Source organism: Leptodactylus fuscus, chromosome 5 (genome assembly GCF_031893055.1).
Source record: "Leptodactylus fuscus isolate aLepFus1 chromosome 5, aLepFus1.hap2, whole genome shotgun sequence".
Lineage (NCBI taxonomy): Eukaryota > Metazoa > Chordata > Amphibia > Anura > Leptodactylidae > Leptodactylus > Leptodactylus fuscus.
In genome coordinates this window covers 73,712,795-73,734,172 of record NC_134269.1, presented here as the reverse complement: position 1 = coordinate 73,734,172, position 21,378 = coordinate 73,712,795, and the positions used below count along the sequence as shown (strand labels likewise).

At 38.9% G+C, this 21,378-nt stretch overlaps 1 protein-coding gene across 3 annotated transcripts in view; it reads right to left on the bottom strand.

The window, feature by feature from the left end:
• The window catches only part of SECISBP2L (SECIS binding protein 2 like), a 37,541-nt gene continuing 16,163 nt past the window's right edge, over positions 1-21,378 (bottom strand). The window contains exons 4-19 of one of the 3 annotated variants that reach the window (XR_012716094.1): positions 20,164-20,299; positions 19,852-20,081; positions 18,931-18,955; positions 18,343-18,458; positions 17,396-17,530; positions 16,226-16,306; positions 14,994-15,161; positions 13,723-13,864; positions 12,430-12,599; positions 11,784-11,916; positions 11,523-11,685; positions 9,014-9,234; positions 8,389-8,543; positions 7,495-7,714; positions 5,770-6,666; positions 1-2,236 (exon numbers count right to left, since the gene is read on the bottom strand). Coding sequence is in view for 1 of the 3 variants with exons in the window: in XM_075273375.1 (XP_075129476.1) it covers positions 6,155-6,666; positions 7,495-7,714; positions 8,389-8,543; positions 9,014-9,234; positions 11,523-11,685; positions 11,784-11,916; positions 12,430-12,599; positions 13,723-13,864; positions 14,994-15,161; positions 16,226-16,306; positions 17,396-17,530; positions 18,343-18,458; positions 18,931-18,955; positions 19,852-20,081; positions 20,164-20,299 (2,607 nt within the window). In the remaining 2 variants the exon portion in view is untranslated. Of the gene's footprint in view, positions 2,237-4,240; positions 6,667-7,494; positions 7,715-8,388; positions 8,544-9,013; positions 9,235-11,522; positions 11,686-11,783; positions 11,917-12,429; positions 12,600-13,722; positions 13,865-14,993; positions 15,162-16,225; positions 16,307-17,395; positions 17,531-18,342; positions 18,459-18,930; positions 18,956-19,851; positions 20,082-20,163; positions 20,300-21,378 lie in introns of those variants that run through there. The other 2 variants (XR_012716095.1, XM_075273375.1) reach the window with 2 other exon arrangements.

Below are 21,378 nucleotides of genomic sequence, written 5' to 3'. Positions count from 1 at the left end.
AATTTCACTAGTATTTACATAGTGCAAAAAGCTGTTATTACTCCAAAATGAACAATAAAAATATAATTATCCTTCATACAGAAAAAAAAAAACCTTCATATTTTATTAGGAAAACATGCTCCCATGTAAGGATCACACACAATTTGTTTTCCTTTTCATTAGGAGAAAGATGTTAAATACAAGGATGCACGCCATATAGACAAAGGGGGGAGGGGAGAAAAAAGAAACACATAACAATTGCTAGCCTATAAACAAAAGTTTAAAAAAAAAAAAAAGAAAAGAAAAAAAACCTAAAAAACCCCAAAAAAACAGGGACTATAGGAATCAAAAAACAAAACTAGCACAATCCTAAGCATATTGCTCTCAGATTTTAGCAAAGCATGCAAGTAATAAATGAACAGATTGGAAAATGAAAGGGACATACTTGGCACAGTCAAAGATGTTGCCCGCTTATTGTACCCTGTATAGTAATAGTTAAGTAGGTGTATATGGTTCAATAAATACACCGGGGCAGATTCATCAATAGTGTTAGAGAGGAGGGGTCTGCTTAGGTGTAAAAATAGTCATTAAACTGGGAGAGGTCTGCATCATTTTACTATGGTCCTGAATACTAATGGATGTTATTAAGCAGACACATCCGCTCTGTGGACTCTCACCAGTTGGACATGTGCACCATTTTCAGCAGAACTAAGACAAGATTCCGATCTGTATATAAGCACCTTCATATTTACACCTCATGTCTATAAATAATAGACTTATCCACATACTTAGAATCCTTTGAGTATGTGAGAGGTTACGAGGATAAATCTGCCCCCTTTTACAATTTTGCAAATTCACCTCAATGCACTGCTATTAACGCATAGGTTATCGGAACGTATGCGGTTCAGTTACAGTCATTGTCTAGTCCAAGCTTTATGCCTGGTGACATACTGAGAAACCTGCGCCAACATCTGTCAGGAACATGGATGGTGGAGGTTATATTGAAACTGGGTACAATAAAATGGCAGCTACATCTGTACATAGAATACATTACAAGATTACATATTGGTAAAATACTAGTAACACTTTAATGACGGGAATAACGTAAGCTTTACTTCACTGGACTTATCATAAAGCCATTCTCACATGAGTGTAATATGAGTGCATTTTTGCCCCCGAACTGTGGCCACAAGCCCTGGCCCAACTTACAGGACTAATAACCTGAAGAAACAGAACCATAAATCCATATTATGCTGTTCATTCAGTTCATGTGAAATACAGTGGGGCTGGGATTTGCCACCATGTGCAAAAACATTCCCATATTCTGCTAGTGTAAAATCGGCCGTTAAAAGAGAATGTTTTACCATCTCCGCCAAGTCCAGCCATTTAGGGTATGTTCACAAGGAGTTTTTTGCAGGCGGATTTTGATGCGGAATCCGCCTGTGAAAAGGTGATTTTTTTTTCAGCTACCACGAAAAAGAAGCGACATGCCCTATTTCCCGCCAGCTGAGTCAGCCGCGGCATCTGTGGCTCGAGACACTCTCCTGCTTAGGCCCATTCATTCGGGTCTAATCAGGAACGGGATGCTGTTACACTGCACCGGCATCCCGTTATGGTTAGCCGCGTGGAAAAGTCATACGATAGAAAAGGTTTTTGCCATGTGAACATACCCTTACATTGCTCCACTGATTCTAGCAAAGTTCTGAATCAGGTCTCATTCCTGTCCTGTCTGGCACTCCCCACCTGACAGTACAGAGCCTATATAGCACATCAGTTACCAAAACTAACTGTACTGTTTGCTCAGGAATGGCAGGGGCTACAGAAAGAATTACAACTGTGCCAGAATCAGTGGAGCTGCTCCTATTAACAGATGCTAAGCACTGGAGGTGGGCGAGAAGGCGAAAGATCCTCTAAGTCAGTGGTTCTTAACCTTGTTTGAGGTACCGAACCCACCAGTTTCATATGCACATTCACCGAACCCTTCTTTAGTGATAAATCAAATATGATTTATTTCCAAATTCAGGACATAGGTATATGTTTTTTTTACTGGTACACAAAATGAACTGTGCATAGGGCCTGGGGTTCGATCGAACCCCGGTTAAGAACCACTGAACTAAAGTATATTGGTAACAAACTGTTAGGGACTTATGTAAGATTACATTTTGTTTAAACACTTTATATACAGACCTGTCCTCTTTCACAGTCCTAGTTTATACTTTTTACAAGTACATCATCATCATCATATGCCATCCAATGGCTAACGGAAGAAACAGTAGATAAGACAAAACAGACATCATTAATTTAATTATATACATAGAATGTATAGACAGATAACTGAATAAATGCAATCTGTACAGAAACAACCAGGAGAGATTTTAAGGTCAAATATTTTTCATCTATTAAGTGAAAGGTTATATGCAAATCAGACCCTTAACCTGAATCTCCACTGCGACCTGCCCAAGCATCTGGCTGCATGTCTGACATTGCAAGACAGTCGCTGACTTGGGCAGGTGTCACCAAAAAATAAAAAAAAATTCACTTGACTCTAAAAACTGAAAATGTCCTCTAAGCTTCTCTAATTCAGTACAGAACACTAGAGAGACTTCACTTACTAGAAATGCACAACAGAGGCACTAGGGTCCATTCACACAGAGGAATTTGGTGTGGCATTTCAGTGCTGAAAAAAAAAAAGCCTCCCATTGACTTCAATGGGTTCCCTTTTCTTCTAGCAGAAACAATTACAACTGTGCTAGCAGAAAAAGGAACCCATTGAAGTCAAAGGGAGGCTTTTTTTCAGTGCTGAAATTCCACACCATTTTCCTCTGTGTGAATGGACCCTTAAAGATGACCAATGACCAAGAGCTGCTGCACAAGGGGGCTGCCATTGCACCGCCTAGGTCAGGTTAACTCGACATCAGTTCTCCATATAATGTTTGGTGGCTATACAGAGTGGTTTATGATGTAGCTTAAACGGGTTGCCAGGAATAGAAAACCATGTCCGCTTTCTCCAGAAACAGCACCATGTCTGTTAATGGGTTATATCAGATCCGACACCTTTGCTTTAATAAAGCAATCCATTTTCTAAACCTGGACCGCCCCTTTAACTCTGTCTTGCAGTTGCCCCTTTTATCACCTTTTTCATAGCAGGTGGTCTCTAATAACTATTTGGGATGTAAATGAATTAACCCTCTCCACGCCCGTCCCTCTAACTTACATTGTAAGTAGTCACAGATTCGTTCCTTTTTCAAGATAAAGAGGACATTTGGTAAAAAGCCAACTGTGAAAACATTTTCTAGCTAAATATTGCCGTCCATAAGGATCAAGAATTCGTTGAACATTGAGAAAAATGTCATGAAAACTGAATGTTCAAAACCCTGTCATTTCCATAGGCAAGGCAATGCTTGAAACATCAAGGCTAAGGTCTGTCATGTACCACTAAGGATTAGGACGACCTCACTCCTTACCCTTTGTACTTTCAAGACTTTTTCTACACTAGTAATTACATATACTTCATTAAAACTGTACAATGTTGCCAATTACCTATCGGCAACTGCAGAATGCTCAAACAACTTCTAGTAATTCTAAAATATTTAAATAAAAAAGTTATGAATGTATGAAATTACAATAACTATCAAAAGACTCCACGTGTCTGTAGAATCATGTGCTGATCCCCTATATACATGTATCAGGTAGTGACAGATACCTTATCCACTAAGAATGGTTTGAGGAAAAGTAAGGAGAACCCATAGGAAGAAGCTAAACAATATAACCCCGAGCCACAGATGGTGATTGAGACACATTTTAGTAAATAAGGTTCAGAAAATACAACTCTGGAAGTGTCCAACTCCCTAATATGGAATATTCAGTCTCCAAATACTAATCTCTGATCGGGCAAAAGATTGTTTGCTTATGTGCAGACGTAGTAGAGTTATTTTGGAATTTAGACATGGCCAGCATGGAGCACTATGGATTGATTCTTCCCACATGACTACATACAGCTTAGGGCGGGTTCACACCAGCACCCGATCTCCGTTTTGCAGGTTTCTGTTTCCTGCCCGAATGGGTTTCTCGGGCAGGAATGGGTTTGAAAAGTGTCCACCCGTGAGAGTCTTCTGGTCTCCGCGGTGTAACCGTTTTTTTTTTTTTTGTTTTTTACCGGATACAAAGTTCTGTATGTCCGACTTTGTGTCCAGTTAAAAAAAAACAAAAACAAACGGTTTCACCGCAGAGACCAGAAGACTCTCACGGGTGGACCCTTTTCAAACCCATTCAACTTCTATGTATATACCATAGTGAGAAAAGTCATGTCAGCATTTTTGGGACAGAAATCCAGCGGACCCCATTACAGTCCATAGGGTCTGCGGGTAACCACTTTAAGTGAATTGGGCTTCCATTTTTCGGGTCCGCTTGGGTGAATGGGAACCCCAATGCAGGTGTGAACCTAGCGTCAGGCTGTACGATATCACAGTTCTGCCATACTACTGAAGAGCACTCCCTCTTCATACAGCTGTCTCTACACATTTTGGCTATTCATTTGACACTTATTCCTAGCCCCTGGGAGACACCTTCTTTAAGGTCGAGACCAAATGTTCTAGAAAAGCTATGTTTTGTTGCAGGTTTGAGAGCTAAAGCCAAGAGTGGATAAGAGTTGGAGAAGTATATGAGCTTTCCATCCATTTGGAAGCTACTTATGGTTAAAAAATGCTGGAAAATCTGAACATACAAACATAAAAAGAAAAAACACACAACACTTTTGCGCAATATACAATGTGGATAACCATCATCTTACAAGTAAGTTTGGCTTAAGGCTCTGTGTCACTTCTGCAAATGAACTTATGCACAACAACTTCTAACAATCTTCCCCTTGAGAACTAAGAACACTTCCAGAGCTTACTGTTTAAGCCCAATTTAGTAAAATGTAGAGACCCCCTTTAACATAATTCCATTACAAATAGTTAAGTCATTGACATTAAAACACATTTCATGCAATATCTAAACAGAAAATCAAAATTTGTTAGAATTTTCTCTGTGTATCTTTTGGTTGCCATTACATAAAAGCTACAGCGTTATGAAGCTCATCTGTACTTTGGTCAGAGCGATGGACGCCATTGTCCCTTCCCTAGTTATCTCCTGTAGTTAGGTGAGCAATGCGTATGAAGTGGTTTTATAAAAATCCTGAAAACACGTGAAAGGCTGACGTCAGGATGATTTTTTTTTTTTGTTATTTTAAATTAATATTTTACAAACTATACGGCAGAAAAATTTAAATATGACAACCCTTTAAAACAAAATACAAAAAAAAAGGATTTTTTATATGTGTGAAATGCCATATTAGTAAATATGATATATAATAAATTATTATTCAGTGTATACATTAAAAGAAGCTTTTTGAAATGTTTTTTTTTTTTTTTTTTTATCAAGGACAATATTAAGTTCATTATGATTTATGACAAACATATATGCATACCCCCACTTGAATACAAAGACTTCAACACTGTAAACTCAAAGGATGATCTAGTCCCAGGCTAACGCAGTAGGCTCATGGGGACAAAATATAGATGTCTACTTCAGAGAATCCATTCTAAAGGATTGGACTATAAATATAAAATAGGTGTTAACAATGGAAAGATTTTCTGCAGAACACAGAGCTACACTCATATGTAAACATGGCTATTTTAAGACAAAGATCAATACAAAAGTTTCATTTGCAAAATGGATTCCATTAAACGTGATGTAATCAATGTGATATCCAGCATGTCAGATACCAACAATTATCTACAGGTATCTTACCATTTGGAAAGATTATGGTGTCACCATTTGTGTACACATACCCAATGTTGGGAAAAGGAAAAAGCTGGACAATCCGGAAAACGCCCTCTAGTGCTGAAGTGACGTAACAGCAGCAATCAGCTGAACATTTAAGAATAAATCATCATTTGCAGACAATCAGGTATGCGGATGGACATGTATACAGTGCAAAACAGAGATGAACTAGGTATGGGAATGGCTGCAACTCTCCTCTCTCAAAAGTAAAAGTTGTGTAAGTGGATCAGTTCCTGAGTTCATTTAATTTATATAAAAGAGAAGACCGTGCTCTCCATTTGCACCAGTTTGTACATGTGCTCCATTTCTGACCAATATTCTTCTGTCTGATCCTCGAAATCAACACCTTATTCTAGATGTTCTCCACAGTATCTTCTTCATTTTGTTCAATGTTATCTTCCTCTGGACTGTTCACAAGCTGCAGAGTTTCCATAGTCCGCTGGGTTTCTGAAACCCAAGACTCTATTCTGCTGACTGAAATAGGTTCCTGATGATACTCATCATCGTCTTCCTCCTCATCGTCATCTTCGTCCAGCATTTCGGGTACCAGAGTACTAGTTGTGCTTGTCATGGAGGAATTGAGGACATCTCTGCCACTACCATCCCATGATCCAGTTTCTGTACTCTGCTGAGAAGCCCATTCCAGATTGTCATCCGGTTTTGCCTCCTCTTTGTCAACTGGAGTTATCTTGCCAGGTTTAGAGACTGAGGTAGTGGTACCAGGACCCAAAAGTGGTTTATGGACATTTTTATCAGGCTGAGCATTATATGTGTGTTGAGATGCCATTGTCCGTACAGAGGAATCTTCGTTTTCTGATGCTTCAAGTCCATCAGAAGTTTCTACCATACTTCTCCAATTGGTTTCTAAAAAAAAATAAAAAGCATAAGTTGATCTATTTTTCAACCATTTCGTTGATCCAGGGTTTTATACTGACTGCCAGATTGGAGTCGGGAATTGCCTGAAATGGGGCAGTTGACATAAGTCTTATGGGGGATTTTGCCCTCCTCTGGATTAACACTGTAGGGGACTGTAGGGTTATAGGATGGACTTAATAGACTGATGTCTTCATCCAACCTCATCTACTATGTATTTCCTAACCCTTGTATTATTTGCAACTCTCCTCTCATTCCCAAATAAAAATTGAAGAAGTACTGTAGTACATAAAAAAAAATTAAAAAAAATCCCTGAACCCCTGACCTGATTTTCTGTTACTCTCCAGGCATCTTTTATGTATACTGTGCTCATATCCCTGCAAGCCAGCTTCTTCTTTGCTCCAGATCAGACACTATATGGCTTTTATATTTCTCTATGCTTTGTTACCATCCCCATGATGAATCAGCACAGCATCACATGGGCAGCTAGAGACTGTACTATAGCTACCTGCTGTGGGCAGTGCAATAGCCTTCTCTCTATATGTCCTTCTACACAGCTGTGCCAGGAACTCACTGCTCTCTTCCCCTATAGGAGAGCCTGTGCGGTGCAGCCCATTATACAGGAGGACACTTCAGCTCCTACATCACTCCATGTACATTGTATTAGCTTAGAGTGAAAAGGACTCTATAAGGCAATACTGACAATTCTATACATTGGTAGAATAACAACATAACAAATTTGGAGGGGGGGGACCGGACAAAAAAAACCCAAAACAAAACGATCCATGAAAGGATACCTTTCCACATCTAACAGCTTACCATAATCCTTCTCATTCACTTCTGAAATGGGTTCAGAGATAACACTGCAGAATGAAATTGCACTTGCTGCAGAGGGGTTACGAGAATGACCCATGTGATGTGGGACCTTTTTAACATTTTTCAAGGCTTCCTCTGCCTGCTCCTGCTCCATGGATGAAACCATGTCTTTGTATGCTTTTCTAGCTTCTTCCGTCAAAGAGACAAGGTTATTAAATAAACTCTGGGGAGAAGGGGAAAAAAAATAAATCAAGGATTTTATCATAATGAAAGCATAATATAAAATGAGCATTCGCTCCAAAAGAACACACATTTTTACATTTTTGTCATATGCACATTATTTTATTTTTTTTTCCTATCGGTCTGTCTTTGGAGTATGGGAGGAAACTCACGCAAACACAGGGAAAACATACAAACTCCTTGCAGATGTTGTCCTTGTCAGGATTCAAACCCAGGGCTCCAGCGCTGCAAGACTGCAGTGCTAACCACTGAGCCTCACATTAATTATATTGATACTGCAACTGTGATCCCAGCAGATTTTAGGGATTCTATCAGAAATGCTACGGTGCTCTTACCTCTTTGTAGTGAGCTCTTCCACAATCCCTACTCTCTACTGAGTGATGGTGGTAGCATCCGAACAGGAGACTGCTACAGTCAACACTCAATGGGGTATGTCCTGGTATAATTTCATGGAAGGCACATGGAAGACTGCCTTCATGAGCCAACTTTGTGTAAGGCCACTATTTACATACTTTATGTTCATGTAATAATATTTATAATGTGTATAATAAAGTTTTGATACTGTTATTACGAAAGTGTCTTAAACAGGTTGACTTGTCCAGTGCAGTCAGCAATTTTGCAGGGACAAAGTGGGGTATTTTATATGTTGTTACTTACCTCAGCACCAGAGTAGCTAAAGATACCAACAACACTGACTGGTACCAATTTGTTGACACACCGACCCAGAGCTTTACGTCCAAGGGCAAAAACAAATGGAATTTCTTGCTCTCTTGCCATAGCTATTACATTATAGAGTGCTTCATCCAATCCACCTGGGTAAAAGAACAATAGAGCCTCATTCTACAGTCAGATGTATTATATTACTCGTCATAAATGTACAATAAAGCAAGAAATATTTACAAAATCAGGACAAGGACAAACAGGGAAGTTTCTGGGTGTATTGCTGGACTCAAAGCAAATAGGGAAATTTATCCTGAGGATTGTCCATCAATATCGGTGGGTGTAGAAAAACCACCACTTGAGCAGTACTTAGCTGTAGCACCAGGCACAAGCACACGTGTACTGTTACATGGCTGTGCCTGTGAAGTTATGAAGGGGCCTAGCTAGAGTGTTGTGACTCAAAGTGGGACCCCATTCTGATGGCATATCCAAAAATAGGCTTCACTATTTGCCTCTAGGAAACCCCCTTATAATAAAGTTTTAGTCCATATTCTGCACTTGATATGTCCAATAGTGGCAGAAAGCATTATATTACAAAGCCTTAGAGTTCCCGTATACACACCTTTTGACTGGATTTTCTCACAGTTGGGAGAAATAATGACGCACTTTATTTTATTTAGCTTCATGTGCTTGGTGACTTCTCGCAATCCCATCACAAGTCTCCTCTTCGACTTTGCTTTGATAGGGTCTTTCTGGTATACCCGCTCTTGGAAGCTAACCAGTTCTTGCAACAACACAGTCACACATTCATCAATTTCTTTACTTAATACTTGGTTACAGTATCTGGATGAAGAGAATGAACAGATTGGTAAATAAGACACTATGGATGCAAATGACACTGAAAATGTAAAGCCTATCAAAAATGATGAATTTAAAAGTTGTTTGACAGGTGCATCACTAATAGATTTTGGATCCTTCAGTGAAAACTTATGCTGAAACCCATTTCTGTCCCATCTTTTCTTTGCCTTGTTTATTTCACTGGCTTCTCATGGTTAAACGTGATCTAATAAAGCAGGAAAAACTGGATCTGGGGAAGTAGCTGTATACAGTTAGATCTTGGCTATTATATAATGTAGCACTTTTGGTTGTCAGCAGTGGCTCACACATACCTATATCTCAATCAGATCAGGACTGTGTTCTTACCAGACGTTATATCTTACATATGACACTAAAGCACTGCCCTACATTTTACAATGGCCCAGATATGACAAGACTCAGTTCCCCTGCTTTGCTACAGCCCATACACCTGTACCACAGTGAGAAACAAGTAGGAAAAAGAGGCAATGGATACAGAAGAAACAGGATTTCAGGGAAAGAAGCCACCACCCATTAATAAAGTATATTATAATATTTATGACGGTCACAAATGCTGCCAGAAGATTTGTTTGAAAGTTTAGTTAAACACAACACATTAAAATTGCAAAAACCCTCTTGGAATTGTCCTTTTATATTGCAAACTTTGAATGTAAGACTCAAATATTTCTTGCACGTAACTACAGTGCCCCATGTACGTTTTAACCCCTTAGCAATCTAACATTTTAGCCTTAAACCAATTACATTTCTTAGCCTTAAACCAATTGCATTCCTGTGTTCATAACTTATTTACGTTTTATTTCAATATAGCTTTAGAGACCTTGCATTTTGTGGGTGCATGAGACTTTTTGATTAGTTTTTATTACCTTTTGGTTTTGAGAAGGGAGATTAATCGGAAATCATCAATTCTGGAGTCTGAATTTTAGGTCTATGGTATTTATCATGTAGAATAAATAATGTACTAATGTAGTTAGAATGCAGCATATTAGGTGATAAATGGCAGGTATACTTCTTATAGATAATGGTGGGGGGGTGGTATCATGAACAAAAGTCCATGGTATCCCCCTCTCCTGGGGTTTCCTGAAGTGGCAGGGACAGGAGAAAAATGAAATCATTTTCTCCTCTCCCTGCACTGTCAGCAGCACGTGTTCTCTTGCACGCTTTTTAAAGTGAAAGTGCCAGCAAATGCACCTTTGCGTTAACCAGTGATAACTCTATATCTATGGGCTACAGACATGATTCCTGGCTTTAAAATAAGGCCAAGATCTTGTCTCTAGTGATCTCAGGAGTTAGAGTTGTTTAAAGTAACATTGTCCCTGGATGTGTGCAAAACTGTGGGGGGACGGGGGCTTAAAGGGGTTGTCCACTTTCAGACCAATATTGAGAGACAAATGTTATGGTTTGTATAATAAAAAGGTTGCACAATTTTCCAATATACTTTCTGTATCAATTCCTCACAGTTTTCTAGATTTCTGCTTGCTGTCATTCATTCTGTTACTTCTAGTGGATAAAAGTCTGACCATGGTCATGTGATTTACAGTCCATGGTCATGTGATGAGGACACAGGTGCTGCTCGTTACAGTCACAGCAATCAGACATCTGCCTGGTAATCAGCTGTGCACCTGTGTATACATCACATGACCATGGACCGATTTATATCCACTAGAAGTAACAGAATGAATGACAACAAGCAGAGATCTAGAAAACTGTGAGGAATAGATACAGAAATTATATTGGAAAATTGTAAAACTTTTTACTATACAAACAATAACATTTGTCTCTCAGTATTGGTCTGATAGTGGCCAACCCCTTTAAGCTGGCAATAAATCATGACATTAATATTATTTAACAGCAGTACATAAAAATATCTTTTACACCAATTTATTGCTACACAACATTCTAATATTTGTAAAACAAAAAAAAAAATCTATCTATCTAAAATAAATTGCATAAACATGGTTGCTTTGTTCCAAAATAATACCACACTTGTACAAATATGGTTTAGGGCAACTCACTTGGAGTTGAGCTGAAATATCAGGCACAACCCAAGGCCAGGAGTTGGAAGCTATTGTCCTTATGAGGAATACTTTTTAATGAGTTTTTCGGACAATCTCCAGAGACTAGATTTACAATAACTTGCAGATTACACTGAAAACAGTGCAGTTTTTATTGCCATTAGCTTTTTAATGTCCATCAAGATTATTGAAATAAAGAAAAAATAAAAATATATTTAAAATAACTGACTGATTTCAACTTACTCTCTGAATCTTTTGCTGTGAATTTTGGTGATGGCAGAGGAGGCCATGGGGCTACCGATTCCAGAACTTGCTGGTGATCCCTGAGATACAGGTGTCATACAATAGGGAGAGTTCTGACTTGCTGGAGACAGTGATGTATCACTTGGTGCACTCAGGCCAGCTTCTAAAGAGAAAAATGTAAAATGATGACACATGCTAACAAACCAGACATACCAGCTAGTAAGAAGGAGGTTGAAATGTCTTGCTATTATTTTGAGTTACCATCTTGAGATGCCAGCTCTTCAGACTGATCATCAGTAAAACTTAAAGGTATATCTTTCTGCTCATCTGAGCTCAGTACATTCTGATCCACTGTCAAACGCCCTTTCTTTTCTTCTCTTTCTTTCAAGATAATCTAAAAGACATCATGAAGTCACAATTAATATAGACAAACTTCTCCAATATGCTGCCGGTAGGTGAATTCTATTTTTTATTTTTTTTTTGCAGGACCAGACAGGTATGACATGTGGAACATAGTCCAACTTAGAATAGCCAGTCATGTTCTTCATGTTTCATCAAATTTACTACCACAGACTTGATAGATCTCTGAATATTCTACTAAAGAAGTGTTCCAGTTACTTTAAGTTGTAAAATATCCTAATGCATACTTTACTACTATTTCTATAAATCTGCTATTGAATTCAGGGTGTTCCAGTGTGTATGGAAAGGTTACTTTGTCTCTTTCCCTATGGGATACACACCAAGGTGTTAGTACTAGTTAGTGCTATTCCCAGCCTGGTCTTAGTCATGATGCACAGAACCAGCATACTACATTTTATATCCCGCAATCCAGGAACCTACTGTAATCTTAAATCCAAGAAAGAAGAAGGAAGAAAAGACAGTAGGTGAGGGTAAGAGCATTACCAACCTTTTTTAGTGGAGTTGGACGTTTTAATTTTGGAATTTCTTTCTCTTTTCCCCTTTTCATCCGGGGTGCAGTAGAATCCAGTGGGTTAGGTGAAGCCACTAGTGCCTGGCTCTTTGTAAAGAGATTCCTGTTTGTATGCTCTTTGGCGTGAAATGGGACAGTGCTGCCAACTGGATTAAAAAAATTTGTTGGTATTGGAAAAATAGAAAGCATTCTTACAAACCGTTAAATATATATCAGCTTGTTTTAGGCCTTAGTAAACAATTTTGTATTATTCTGTTGTCCCATGTCGAGCACTACAAAGCTTTTATTTTTCCCATCCATGTAATTATGCAATCATTATATATATATATTTTTATTTTTTTTATTTTTTTTTTTTTGGGGGGAGGACTAATTGCAGTGTGTAATTGCACTATTTTAAGGTATATAAGGTATATATAGGCCATGAATTTAATATCTGGGATATTACACAGCTCGGCACCCACTTCAGAGAGAGACCCTGCATTATTGTGACGCAATTGACATAGAAAGTCTATGTCAGTCAATAACAAACTGTCAAACAGTACAGCAGATATGTAAGCCACTGGAGGATCCATAGCATGCAAAAAAGAAGTACCACGTCACAGCTTTAAAGGGCTGTCTCAAAAGTGTACCCCCTGTCCATATATTCCATCTGGACATAATATAAGGGCAGTCCATCTTACCCTGAGCCAGAGGTCCTCTCTGTCATACCCAAGATTCTCATGTAAACTTAAATAACTAGCATATAATACCACATTACCCAAAAAATAGCCAACAGAAACTAACCTCCTTCCCCAAGAAAAATCATTTGCATGTGAGGATGGAAGAAACTAGATCAGTGAATGCAGTTTCTATCGGAAAAGTTGACAACAGCAGTAAGCTGCAAGGCTGCCTCCTGAATTGTATACACAGCGCTCATTGATCTCTGTATATACACTGATCAGGAAGGCAGCAATGGTAAGAAGAAAATGTGCAGCTGCTGACTTTACAATGACGTTTTAATTTAGTCATTGCTGAGCTACTAGCTGACCTGCTGGATGTTTAAGGATGGTTTCAGTAACATCTTTATTTTTTATCTCCATTCAAATGCTAGGCAAAAGTTTGCAAAAACCAAAAAGCAGTACAAAAGGAGAAGGGACTCTATTTGCAGAGAAATACACACATCAGCTGTATCACTTCAATGACTAGCAGTACTGCTCAGAGGCAAATGACAGCAAAAGAAGAACAAATGGAAATTTAGAAACTTATTTAGCAGCATAGTAGATAATATACCTGTGTATGATAAAGGCCTGGTGTTGGTAATCTGCCGAGCTTTCATCGCTTGCTGTTGCCTCTCTAATTCTGCCAGCATGTCTCCCAAATCTAGCTGTACTGGAGTCTTGCTTTTCTTCCCAGATGCTTTAGATAATGCTTCCTGTGTATATAATAATAGAGGGAAAAAAAGGGAATGTTATGAAAGGTGAAGTAATGTCATATGATACTAATCTGCAATAATACAGCAAAGGATCAAAAGAGAAGTGGAACAATATTACTAGTAGAAATACTGAATCATAATTAAAGTCTGAGGTTTCATGAAAAAAACAAAAGGCTGTGTGGGTAAGTATTATAGAGCCAGCACACACCATGTGCTGTACAGTGTCTCTGTAGGACACATCTTCTGTTCACAGAATTGCTTCTAGGGGAGAATACCTATGTAAAATGGAATTTAATAGAAGCTGCATATATTTTTTCCCTTGCCAGATCCCCATATAAAATTGAATTCACAGTAATGTGCAACAGACTTATCTATGTTACAGATCTAGTAGATCTACCGTATATACTCGAGTATAAGCCGAATTTTTCAGCCCAGTTTTTGTGCTGAAAAAGCCCCCCTCGGCTTATACTCGAGTCAGCAAAAAAAAAAAAAAATTTATTTTTTTTTAGGAGGGGGGGGGGGGTCTATGACCAGCCACAGTATTAATGTATAGAATCTCCCATAAAATAGTGCAAAAGAAAAAAAAGAAGAAGAAATAAACATAAAAGTTGTAAATCACTCCTTTCCCTAGAATACATACAAAAGTAGAAAATGACTGTGAAACACATAGACATTAGGTATCCCTGTGTCTGACAGTGCCCGGTCTACTGAATATAGGGGATCTGCAGTGCTCCTGTTCCGTCGGGAAGGGGTTAATTGGAGCACTGCAGATTCCCTATATTCAGCCAGACTGAATTCCAAGCGGAGGGAAGAAAAAACCCCAGTCCTCAAGCTCAGGGAAGGGCCAGACAGACAACCAAAACACCCCCTCCCCTTCCCCAGCAACTACTGCACCCAAAAACTCCGACCATTTTAATTTTTGAAATTTTCCAGTAGCTGCTGCATTTCCCCCCCTCGGCTTATACTCGAGTCAATAAGTTTTCCCAGTTTTTGTGGTAAAATTAGTGGGGTCGGCTTATATTCGGGTCGGCTTATACTCGAGTATATACGGTATATCAACTGAAGTGGCTAAAACCTTAATATGAAAGAGAGGATTTTTTTTTTTTTTTTGAATGAGTGACTAACAAACCTGGAGCTTTTTCTGTTCCATGCTTATTTCAGAGTACTCCTGGGCAGTGGCCAAAGCAGCAGCAAGAGCCTTCTTCTTCTGACTTTTTGCACGTTTTGGTACCGATGTTGTAATAGGAATTGGAGTCTGAACAATGTTAATTGGGGAATTTTCTGGTAAATCATCCAACTAGAAACAAAGAGACACAACAAAGTCTCAACAACTGGAACAATTTGTAAATAATAAGGATGGGGGTTCAACACAATTCCCTGGTCTTGATGATCCCTCTGTCACTGACAGTGCAGGTGTATCCTCCCACAGATTGGCATAGATTTCATTTAGGTACACAGCTTATACTTGGTTTAGATTTCAGGCATCACTTAAAGGGGTTGGCCATTTTCAGACCAATATTGACAAACAAATGTACAATAAAAACATATACAATTTTCCAATATACTTTCTGTATCAATTCCTCACGGTGTTCTAGATCTCTGCTTGCTGTCATTCATTCTGTTACTTCTAGTGGATAAAGCTCTGACCATGGTCATGTGATTTACGGTCCATGGTCATGTGATGAGTACACAGGTGCACAGCTGGTTACCAGGCAGATGTCTGATTACTGTGCTGTGACTGTAACGAGCAGCACCTGTATATACATCACATGACCATGGGTTGTAAATCACATGACCATGGTCAGAGCTTTATCCACTAGAAGTAACAGAATGAATGACAGCAAGCAGAGATCTGGAAAGCCACGAGGAATTGATACAGAAAGTATATTGGAAAATTGTACAACTCTTCATTATACAAACCATAACATTTGTCTCTCAATACTGGTCTGAAAGTGGACAACCCCTTTAAGCCAGAAGATTGGCGAAAATGATGATGCATGTCACAGCACATCCTTGTCACGTCCTTTTTGGAAATTGGCAAGGGTGACGTAAAAATGGCACTTGAAGCAGTTCTTGTTGCAAGAGCATTTTTAAACAGTCGCAGCTACTTTTTATAGGCCACTTTTTTGAAGTAGACAATTTGTAAACATGCCTCATTACGTTTATTACCAGCATATATATACTATATTATATTACTATATATATATTACTATATATATATATATAGACTATATTATATTAAGACTTGTTTTCTGACAAAACAATTTGCATATCAAAACTATTACTGAATAGGAGGCCCAATTGATATGACAACACATAATATCCACCAAAGGACATTCACTTTAATGTTACTCTACCTACCACTTTAGCTGCCATCTTTGGTTGCGTTTCATTTCTTGAAGTCCCAGAGCTGCTGTTTAATTCTGGAAATTCATCTTCATCCTTAAAAGATTAAACAAATGTACATTAACAGAGATCAAAGTACAAGTGCAGATGGAATCCTCTGTTTAACCTATACCTCCTAAAACAGAATCTACAGAAAACTAGAGAAAGACAAGATGGCGAGCAGTCTAATTGTCAGAGAATTGAAGGACAGCCTTTCCTAACCCTGGATGTTACTATAGCCTAGAGCATACCAGGGCATTGTACGGCCTGCAGGCCACATTCGGCCCTCTAACTGTCTCTGACCGGCCCGCATAGGGTATAGGATAAAAGTAGATGCTGAATGACAAGTCGGCTAAAGGACCTTTGGTGATGGCATTAAAGGTTCTTTAGCTCACTAGGATACGATAAGACTCATTAGTGGGTGGAGCCACATGGGACAGCGTGGTTGTGTTACAAAGAGAGAGCAAGCTGCTGGGAATGGAGACTGATGGAAGATAGGGAGGAGAGAAGAGACAGCATGTGTGAATAAGAGAAGGGAACGGGGAGGATGTAGGGGACAGATAAACTGAAGGCAGATGGAGGAGGGGGGACATTAAACTGGAGGAGGATATTAAACCATGGGGGGGTAGCTTGAGAGGGACATATCTCCCTCTAGTTGCCCCCAATTTAATGCCCCCTACAACTACCCCCACTGTTTAATGTTCCCCTCTAGTTTCTGCTAGTTTAAATTGGGGCACGAGGAGAGGGACTTAATACAGAGGGACATTTGGAGGGGAACATTATAATGTGGGGGCATATAATGTTAGGGTGACTGTAGGTGGATTATACTTTGTGGGGGCACAAGGAAAAATGGATGAGAATGGGCAGAGTCAACGTATAAGTTGGTGGAGTTAAATTTGCCACAGCGTGCATAGCCCTCTAGAACCGTTTAAATTTCTCACATGGCCCCATGGAAAAATTAATTGCCCACCCCGGTCCTAGAAAGAGGGTTTTCTCTTATCACAGAGGTGTTCAAAACTGTAGCCTGGAAGTTTTCTAATGTATAGAGTGAAGATTTGGCAGTGTCACTCAATATATTCAGCAACTAAAATGTATACTCTACTAGACCATAAAACATCAAGGAAATAGACTATTAGAATATTCTACCTCAAAGAACAGCTGCTCATGGCTTTGATCTGATCTGCTTAATTGTGCTGTGGTCCCAGTTTTACCATCCTGCTTTCTCTGGATATTCTGTCTTCTTTCTGATGAAGTGCTCTGTCCTCTCATCCGGTATCCAAGCTATTGTAACACAAACACAGTCCTTTATAACCTTCTTTTATGGAGATGAATACAGATTTTGGATTAGTATTCCTTCTATAAAATCTAAAATTAAAAATTTTGCTAGGGAAATTGTTGTCTGAGTGACTCTGCATCTGCCAGGCAGGAGAAATCAGATACATTGCAGCCATTTCAAATGAAGTTAATACAAGAGTAGCTCAAACTTCTATAGAAATACCAAAGAGAAACGAAGTACAGCACTGCAACTATAGAGAATGGAGTGACAGCATACATGCACCATCACTACTCCACTCAAACAGGGGCATGGGGACATCTCCATTCTTGTGCTTGGAGAAGGTCAAGACCCCCAAAGATCTAGCAATTACTCCATAGATAGGAGGGACAACTTGTTATTGGAATACCCCTTTAGGAGATGCGCATTGTCCATTATATTTCAAGAATTTAAAAAAAAAAAGTTTTTTAACTTCTGCAACAGTTTTCTTTTAGTTTAGTATTTGGATTTCTAGATTCTACCGCTGTTATTTCCCCATTCTATCACTGTACTTAGGAAAGGGTGTTAGTTTTTATTGTATGCCGTTTATCGATTGACTTGAGCATGGTTTTGCTAGTATGCTACATTTTTGCCTTAATTCAATAAATACTTTTGAAACTAGGTAAGTATTTATTGATTTATGTAATGATTAAGAGAGAAAGTATGACCTGTATGAAAAATAAACATTAAAGCTATGCCATAAAGGTATGTATGCATTTGTATATGGGGTATAATCTACCTGGTGATCTTAGGTGAAAGCACATCTGAAAGATTATTTTACCTGAGAATTATTTCGCAATTCAGTCTGTCTTCCACCTCTTGAGAAAGATTGATTTTTTTCATTCCAAGGTCTTTTTTGCGTAGCCTGAGAAGCTACATTGGCCCAGCTTCCTCCAGCTTTCACAAGAGAGACAATAATCAAACATCTGCTCAAAGGTCTGCTCATACTGATCACAAATGCTATAAAACTCATGTATAAACACCTTACTGACACGATAATTTTTGTTTGTTGCCATTAACTCCCTGCCTTGGGTAACTAGAAAAAAATATTAAAGGAGATGGAATTGGGGAAAAAAAATTGCACCATTTTCTATGGGTTTTGTTTTTACAGCCCTCACTATGTGGTAGAAATGACACATTACCTATATTCTGCGGGTCAGTACAACCTCAGCAGGAACAAATGAACATAGTTTGTCATGTTTTACTATTTTTCAAACAATATAATACTTGGCAAAAAAAAATTATATTGTGACATTCTGATAATCATAACTTTGTTTCTGTATTTGTACTGCTCACGTTGGAAGGGGTTAAAGTAATTAACACAGAAAATGCACAAAAACTTCCAAATACAAGAAAATTAAAGTATTACCTGCACACACAGCTGGCTCCGCCACCTGCAGAGAGAGATTAACAATTAAAACTAAGATGTGTATTATTCAGTCAGCGTCATTTATACTTTTTCCCATTTTCACTAATGCTAGATATACACCTGCGTTGAGCTTTCTGTTCCTCGGATCGGCTTGGGGACCCGAGAAACAGAAACCTTATCTGCTTTATAAAGAGCGCTTACCTGCGGACCCAATAGCCTGAAAGGGGGTCCGCCGGGTTTCCGCCCAAAAAGTGTGGAAAGAAAAGTCCAGTTTGCATTTTTAAAGTGTAATGGTAAACGGAATTTGCAAGCTCAGATGTGAGCATACCCTAACTTACATTAAAGGGGTTGACCACTTTCAGACTAATATTGAGAAACAAATGTTATCGTTTGTATAGTAAAAAGATATACAATTTTCCAATATACTTTCTGTATCAATTCCTCACGCTTTTCTAGATCTCTGCTTGCTGTCATTCATTCTGTTACTTCTAGTGGATAAAGCTCTGACCATGGTCATGTGATTTACGGTCCATGGTCATGTGATGAGCGCACAGGTGCACAGCTGATTACCAGGCAGATGTCTGATTACTGTGCTGTGACTGTAACGAGCCACACTTGTGTGTACATCACATGACCATGGACCATAAATCACATGACCATGGTCAGAGCTTTATCCACTAGAAGTAACAGAATGAATGACAGCAAACAAAGATCTAGGAAACCGTGAGGAATTGATACAGAAAGTATATTGGAAAATTGTACAACTTTTTATTATACAAACCATAACATGTGTCTCTCAATATTGGTCTGGAAGTAGCCAACCCCTTTAACTGTGACAAACAATATATAAAAACAATAAATAAAATGCATTAGCCATTGTGTTTTCAGATAGACATATTGTAAAATATTGATGAAACTTACGTTGACAGCAGAGGCTGTGCAGTCAGTGTGCCTTGAACACATTGCAGCTGCTTGGCAGTGCTTTGGACTGCAGTACCCGCTGTCACTATCAATATCAGCTTCACTTGCGCCCTGTTCACTGGAAGACTCCGCTGCAGTGTGAGAGGACCGTCTCCGCCTTGCTTTCGTTTTCCAGGGAGCTGAACCCATGCTTTCAGAGAGTGATTTATTGGCGATTTCATTTGGAAAATCTGAAAAAGTAGGGACGGGACAATTTAGAATTGTGAAGTGACGCATCAGCCGTAATATTGCAAAAATAGAAGAAATAGATACCAGTTTGCTGACAAGCATCCACCAACAAGACAATTTTGGAGCGAGCGTCCGGTCCTGCCGCACAGGTTTCCTTCTGTACTGCCACACTTTTCATAGGTGGTCTCTTGCATTTTATCTGTGGTATTAGTTGTTGTGGCTGAAAACAGTTGGAGGAATGTTAGATTTCATAGCAAGGCAGTATAACACGACATGCTGCTGTTCTACCGTTACAGAAACAACTGACAGATTGATTAAGATTGAGGCTTATGCAGTCTTAAACACATTAATTTTTTCCCCTTTTCTTAACAAATCAATAACCAGAGTGACAAAAAGAATGGTTTGAACAGAGCCTTATATATTACAAGGCTGACTCCTAGCAGAATACAATGTGGGTCATAAGGTTGTGGCAGAAACAGCTCCAATAGATTTTTAAGCAGTGAGTGCTGAAGGGTGTTGGCCACGTGTCACATTCTCCATAGGCAATATGTATTGGTTAGTAACTTCAACAGAAGCATCAAAACAGTACTGAGCTCCAGGAAACTTTCACATCAGCAATGAGGAAATGGCACAGAATCAGCGACACTCCCCGCTGCTATCCGTTTACTAGACAACCATTGGACTAATAAGACAGTGTTATAGCTTTATTAATAAATAGAATCAAGTACAAATCAATCAATCAATAACAAAACATGGCACAGATACAAAAGAAAAAACCACCACACACACACACACACTCATTACCTGATGCAAGTCTCCTCTCCAGTCACAACTCTTCCCGTATAACTGATCAGAGCTTACTGATAACAATACTTTCCTACATATCGCTAAGTAATTAATGCAAAGCATACTTCAGTCTGATGCAACGCATTCTGCCACTCGCTCACTGGATTGATATTCTTGTTTCAGTTCCTGCTCCCATCTTATCATACACTGAAGCTTCTCTTTGGAAGCCAAAGACATCGCTTCCTCCTCTACTTGGCTTCAGTAACCATTGGTCATTATTTTGACCAATATGTTGCAGGTTCAGCTGCGGCCCCTGACTGCGCATCTGATGGCTAAGCAATAGTTACGGTTGTTAAAACGTGACTGGAGTTAAAGCAAAATGAAAGACAGTAAACCAACAATAATTCTTTCCCATGTAGTAATACCTCCAATTGGTAAAACTTTATTTATTTATTTATTTATTTTTGGCTCATGGATATTTTAGTCTGTACTGGCTGTTACAGCTAATCTGGT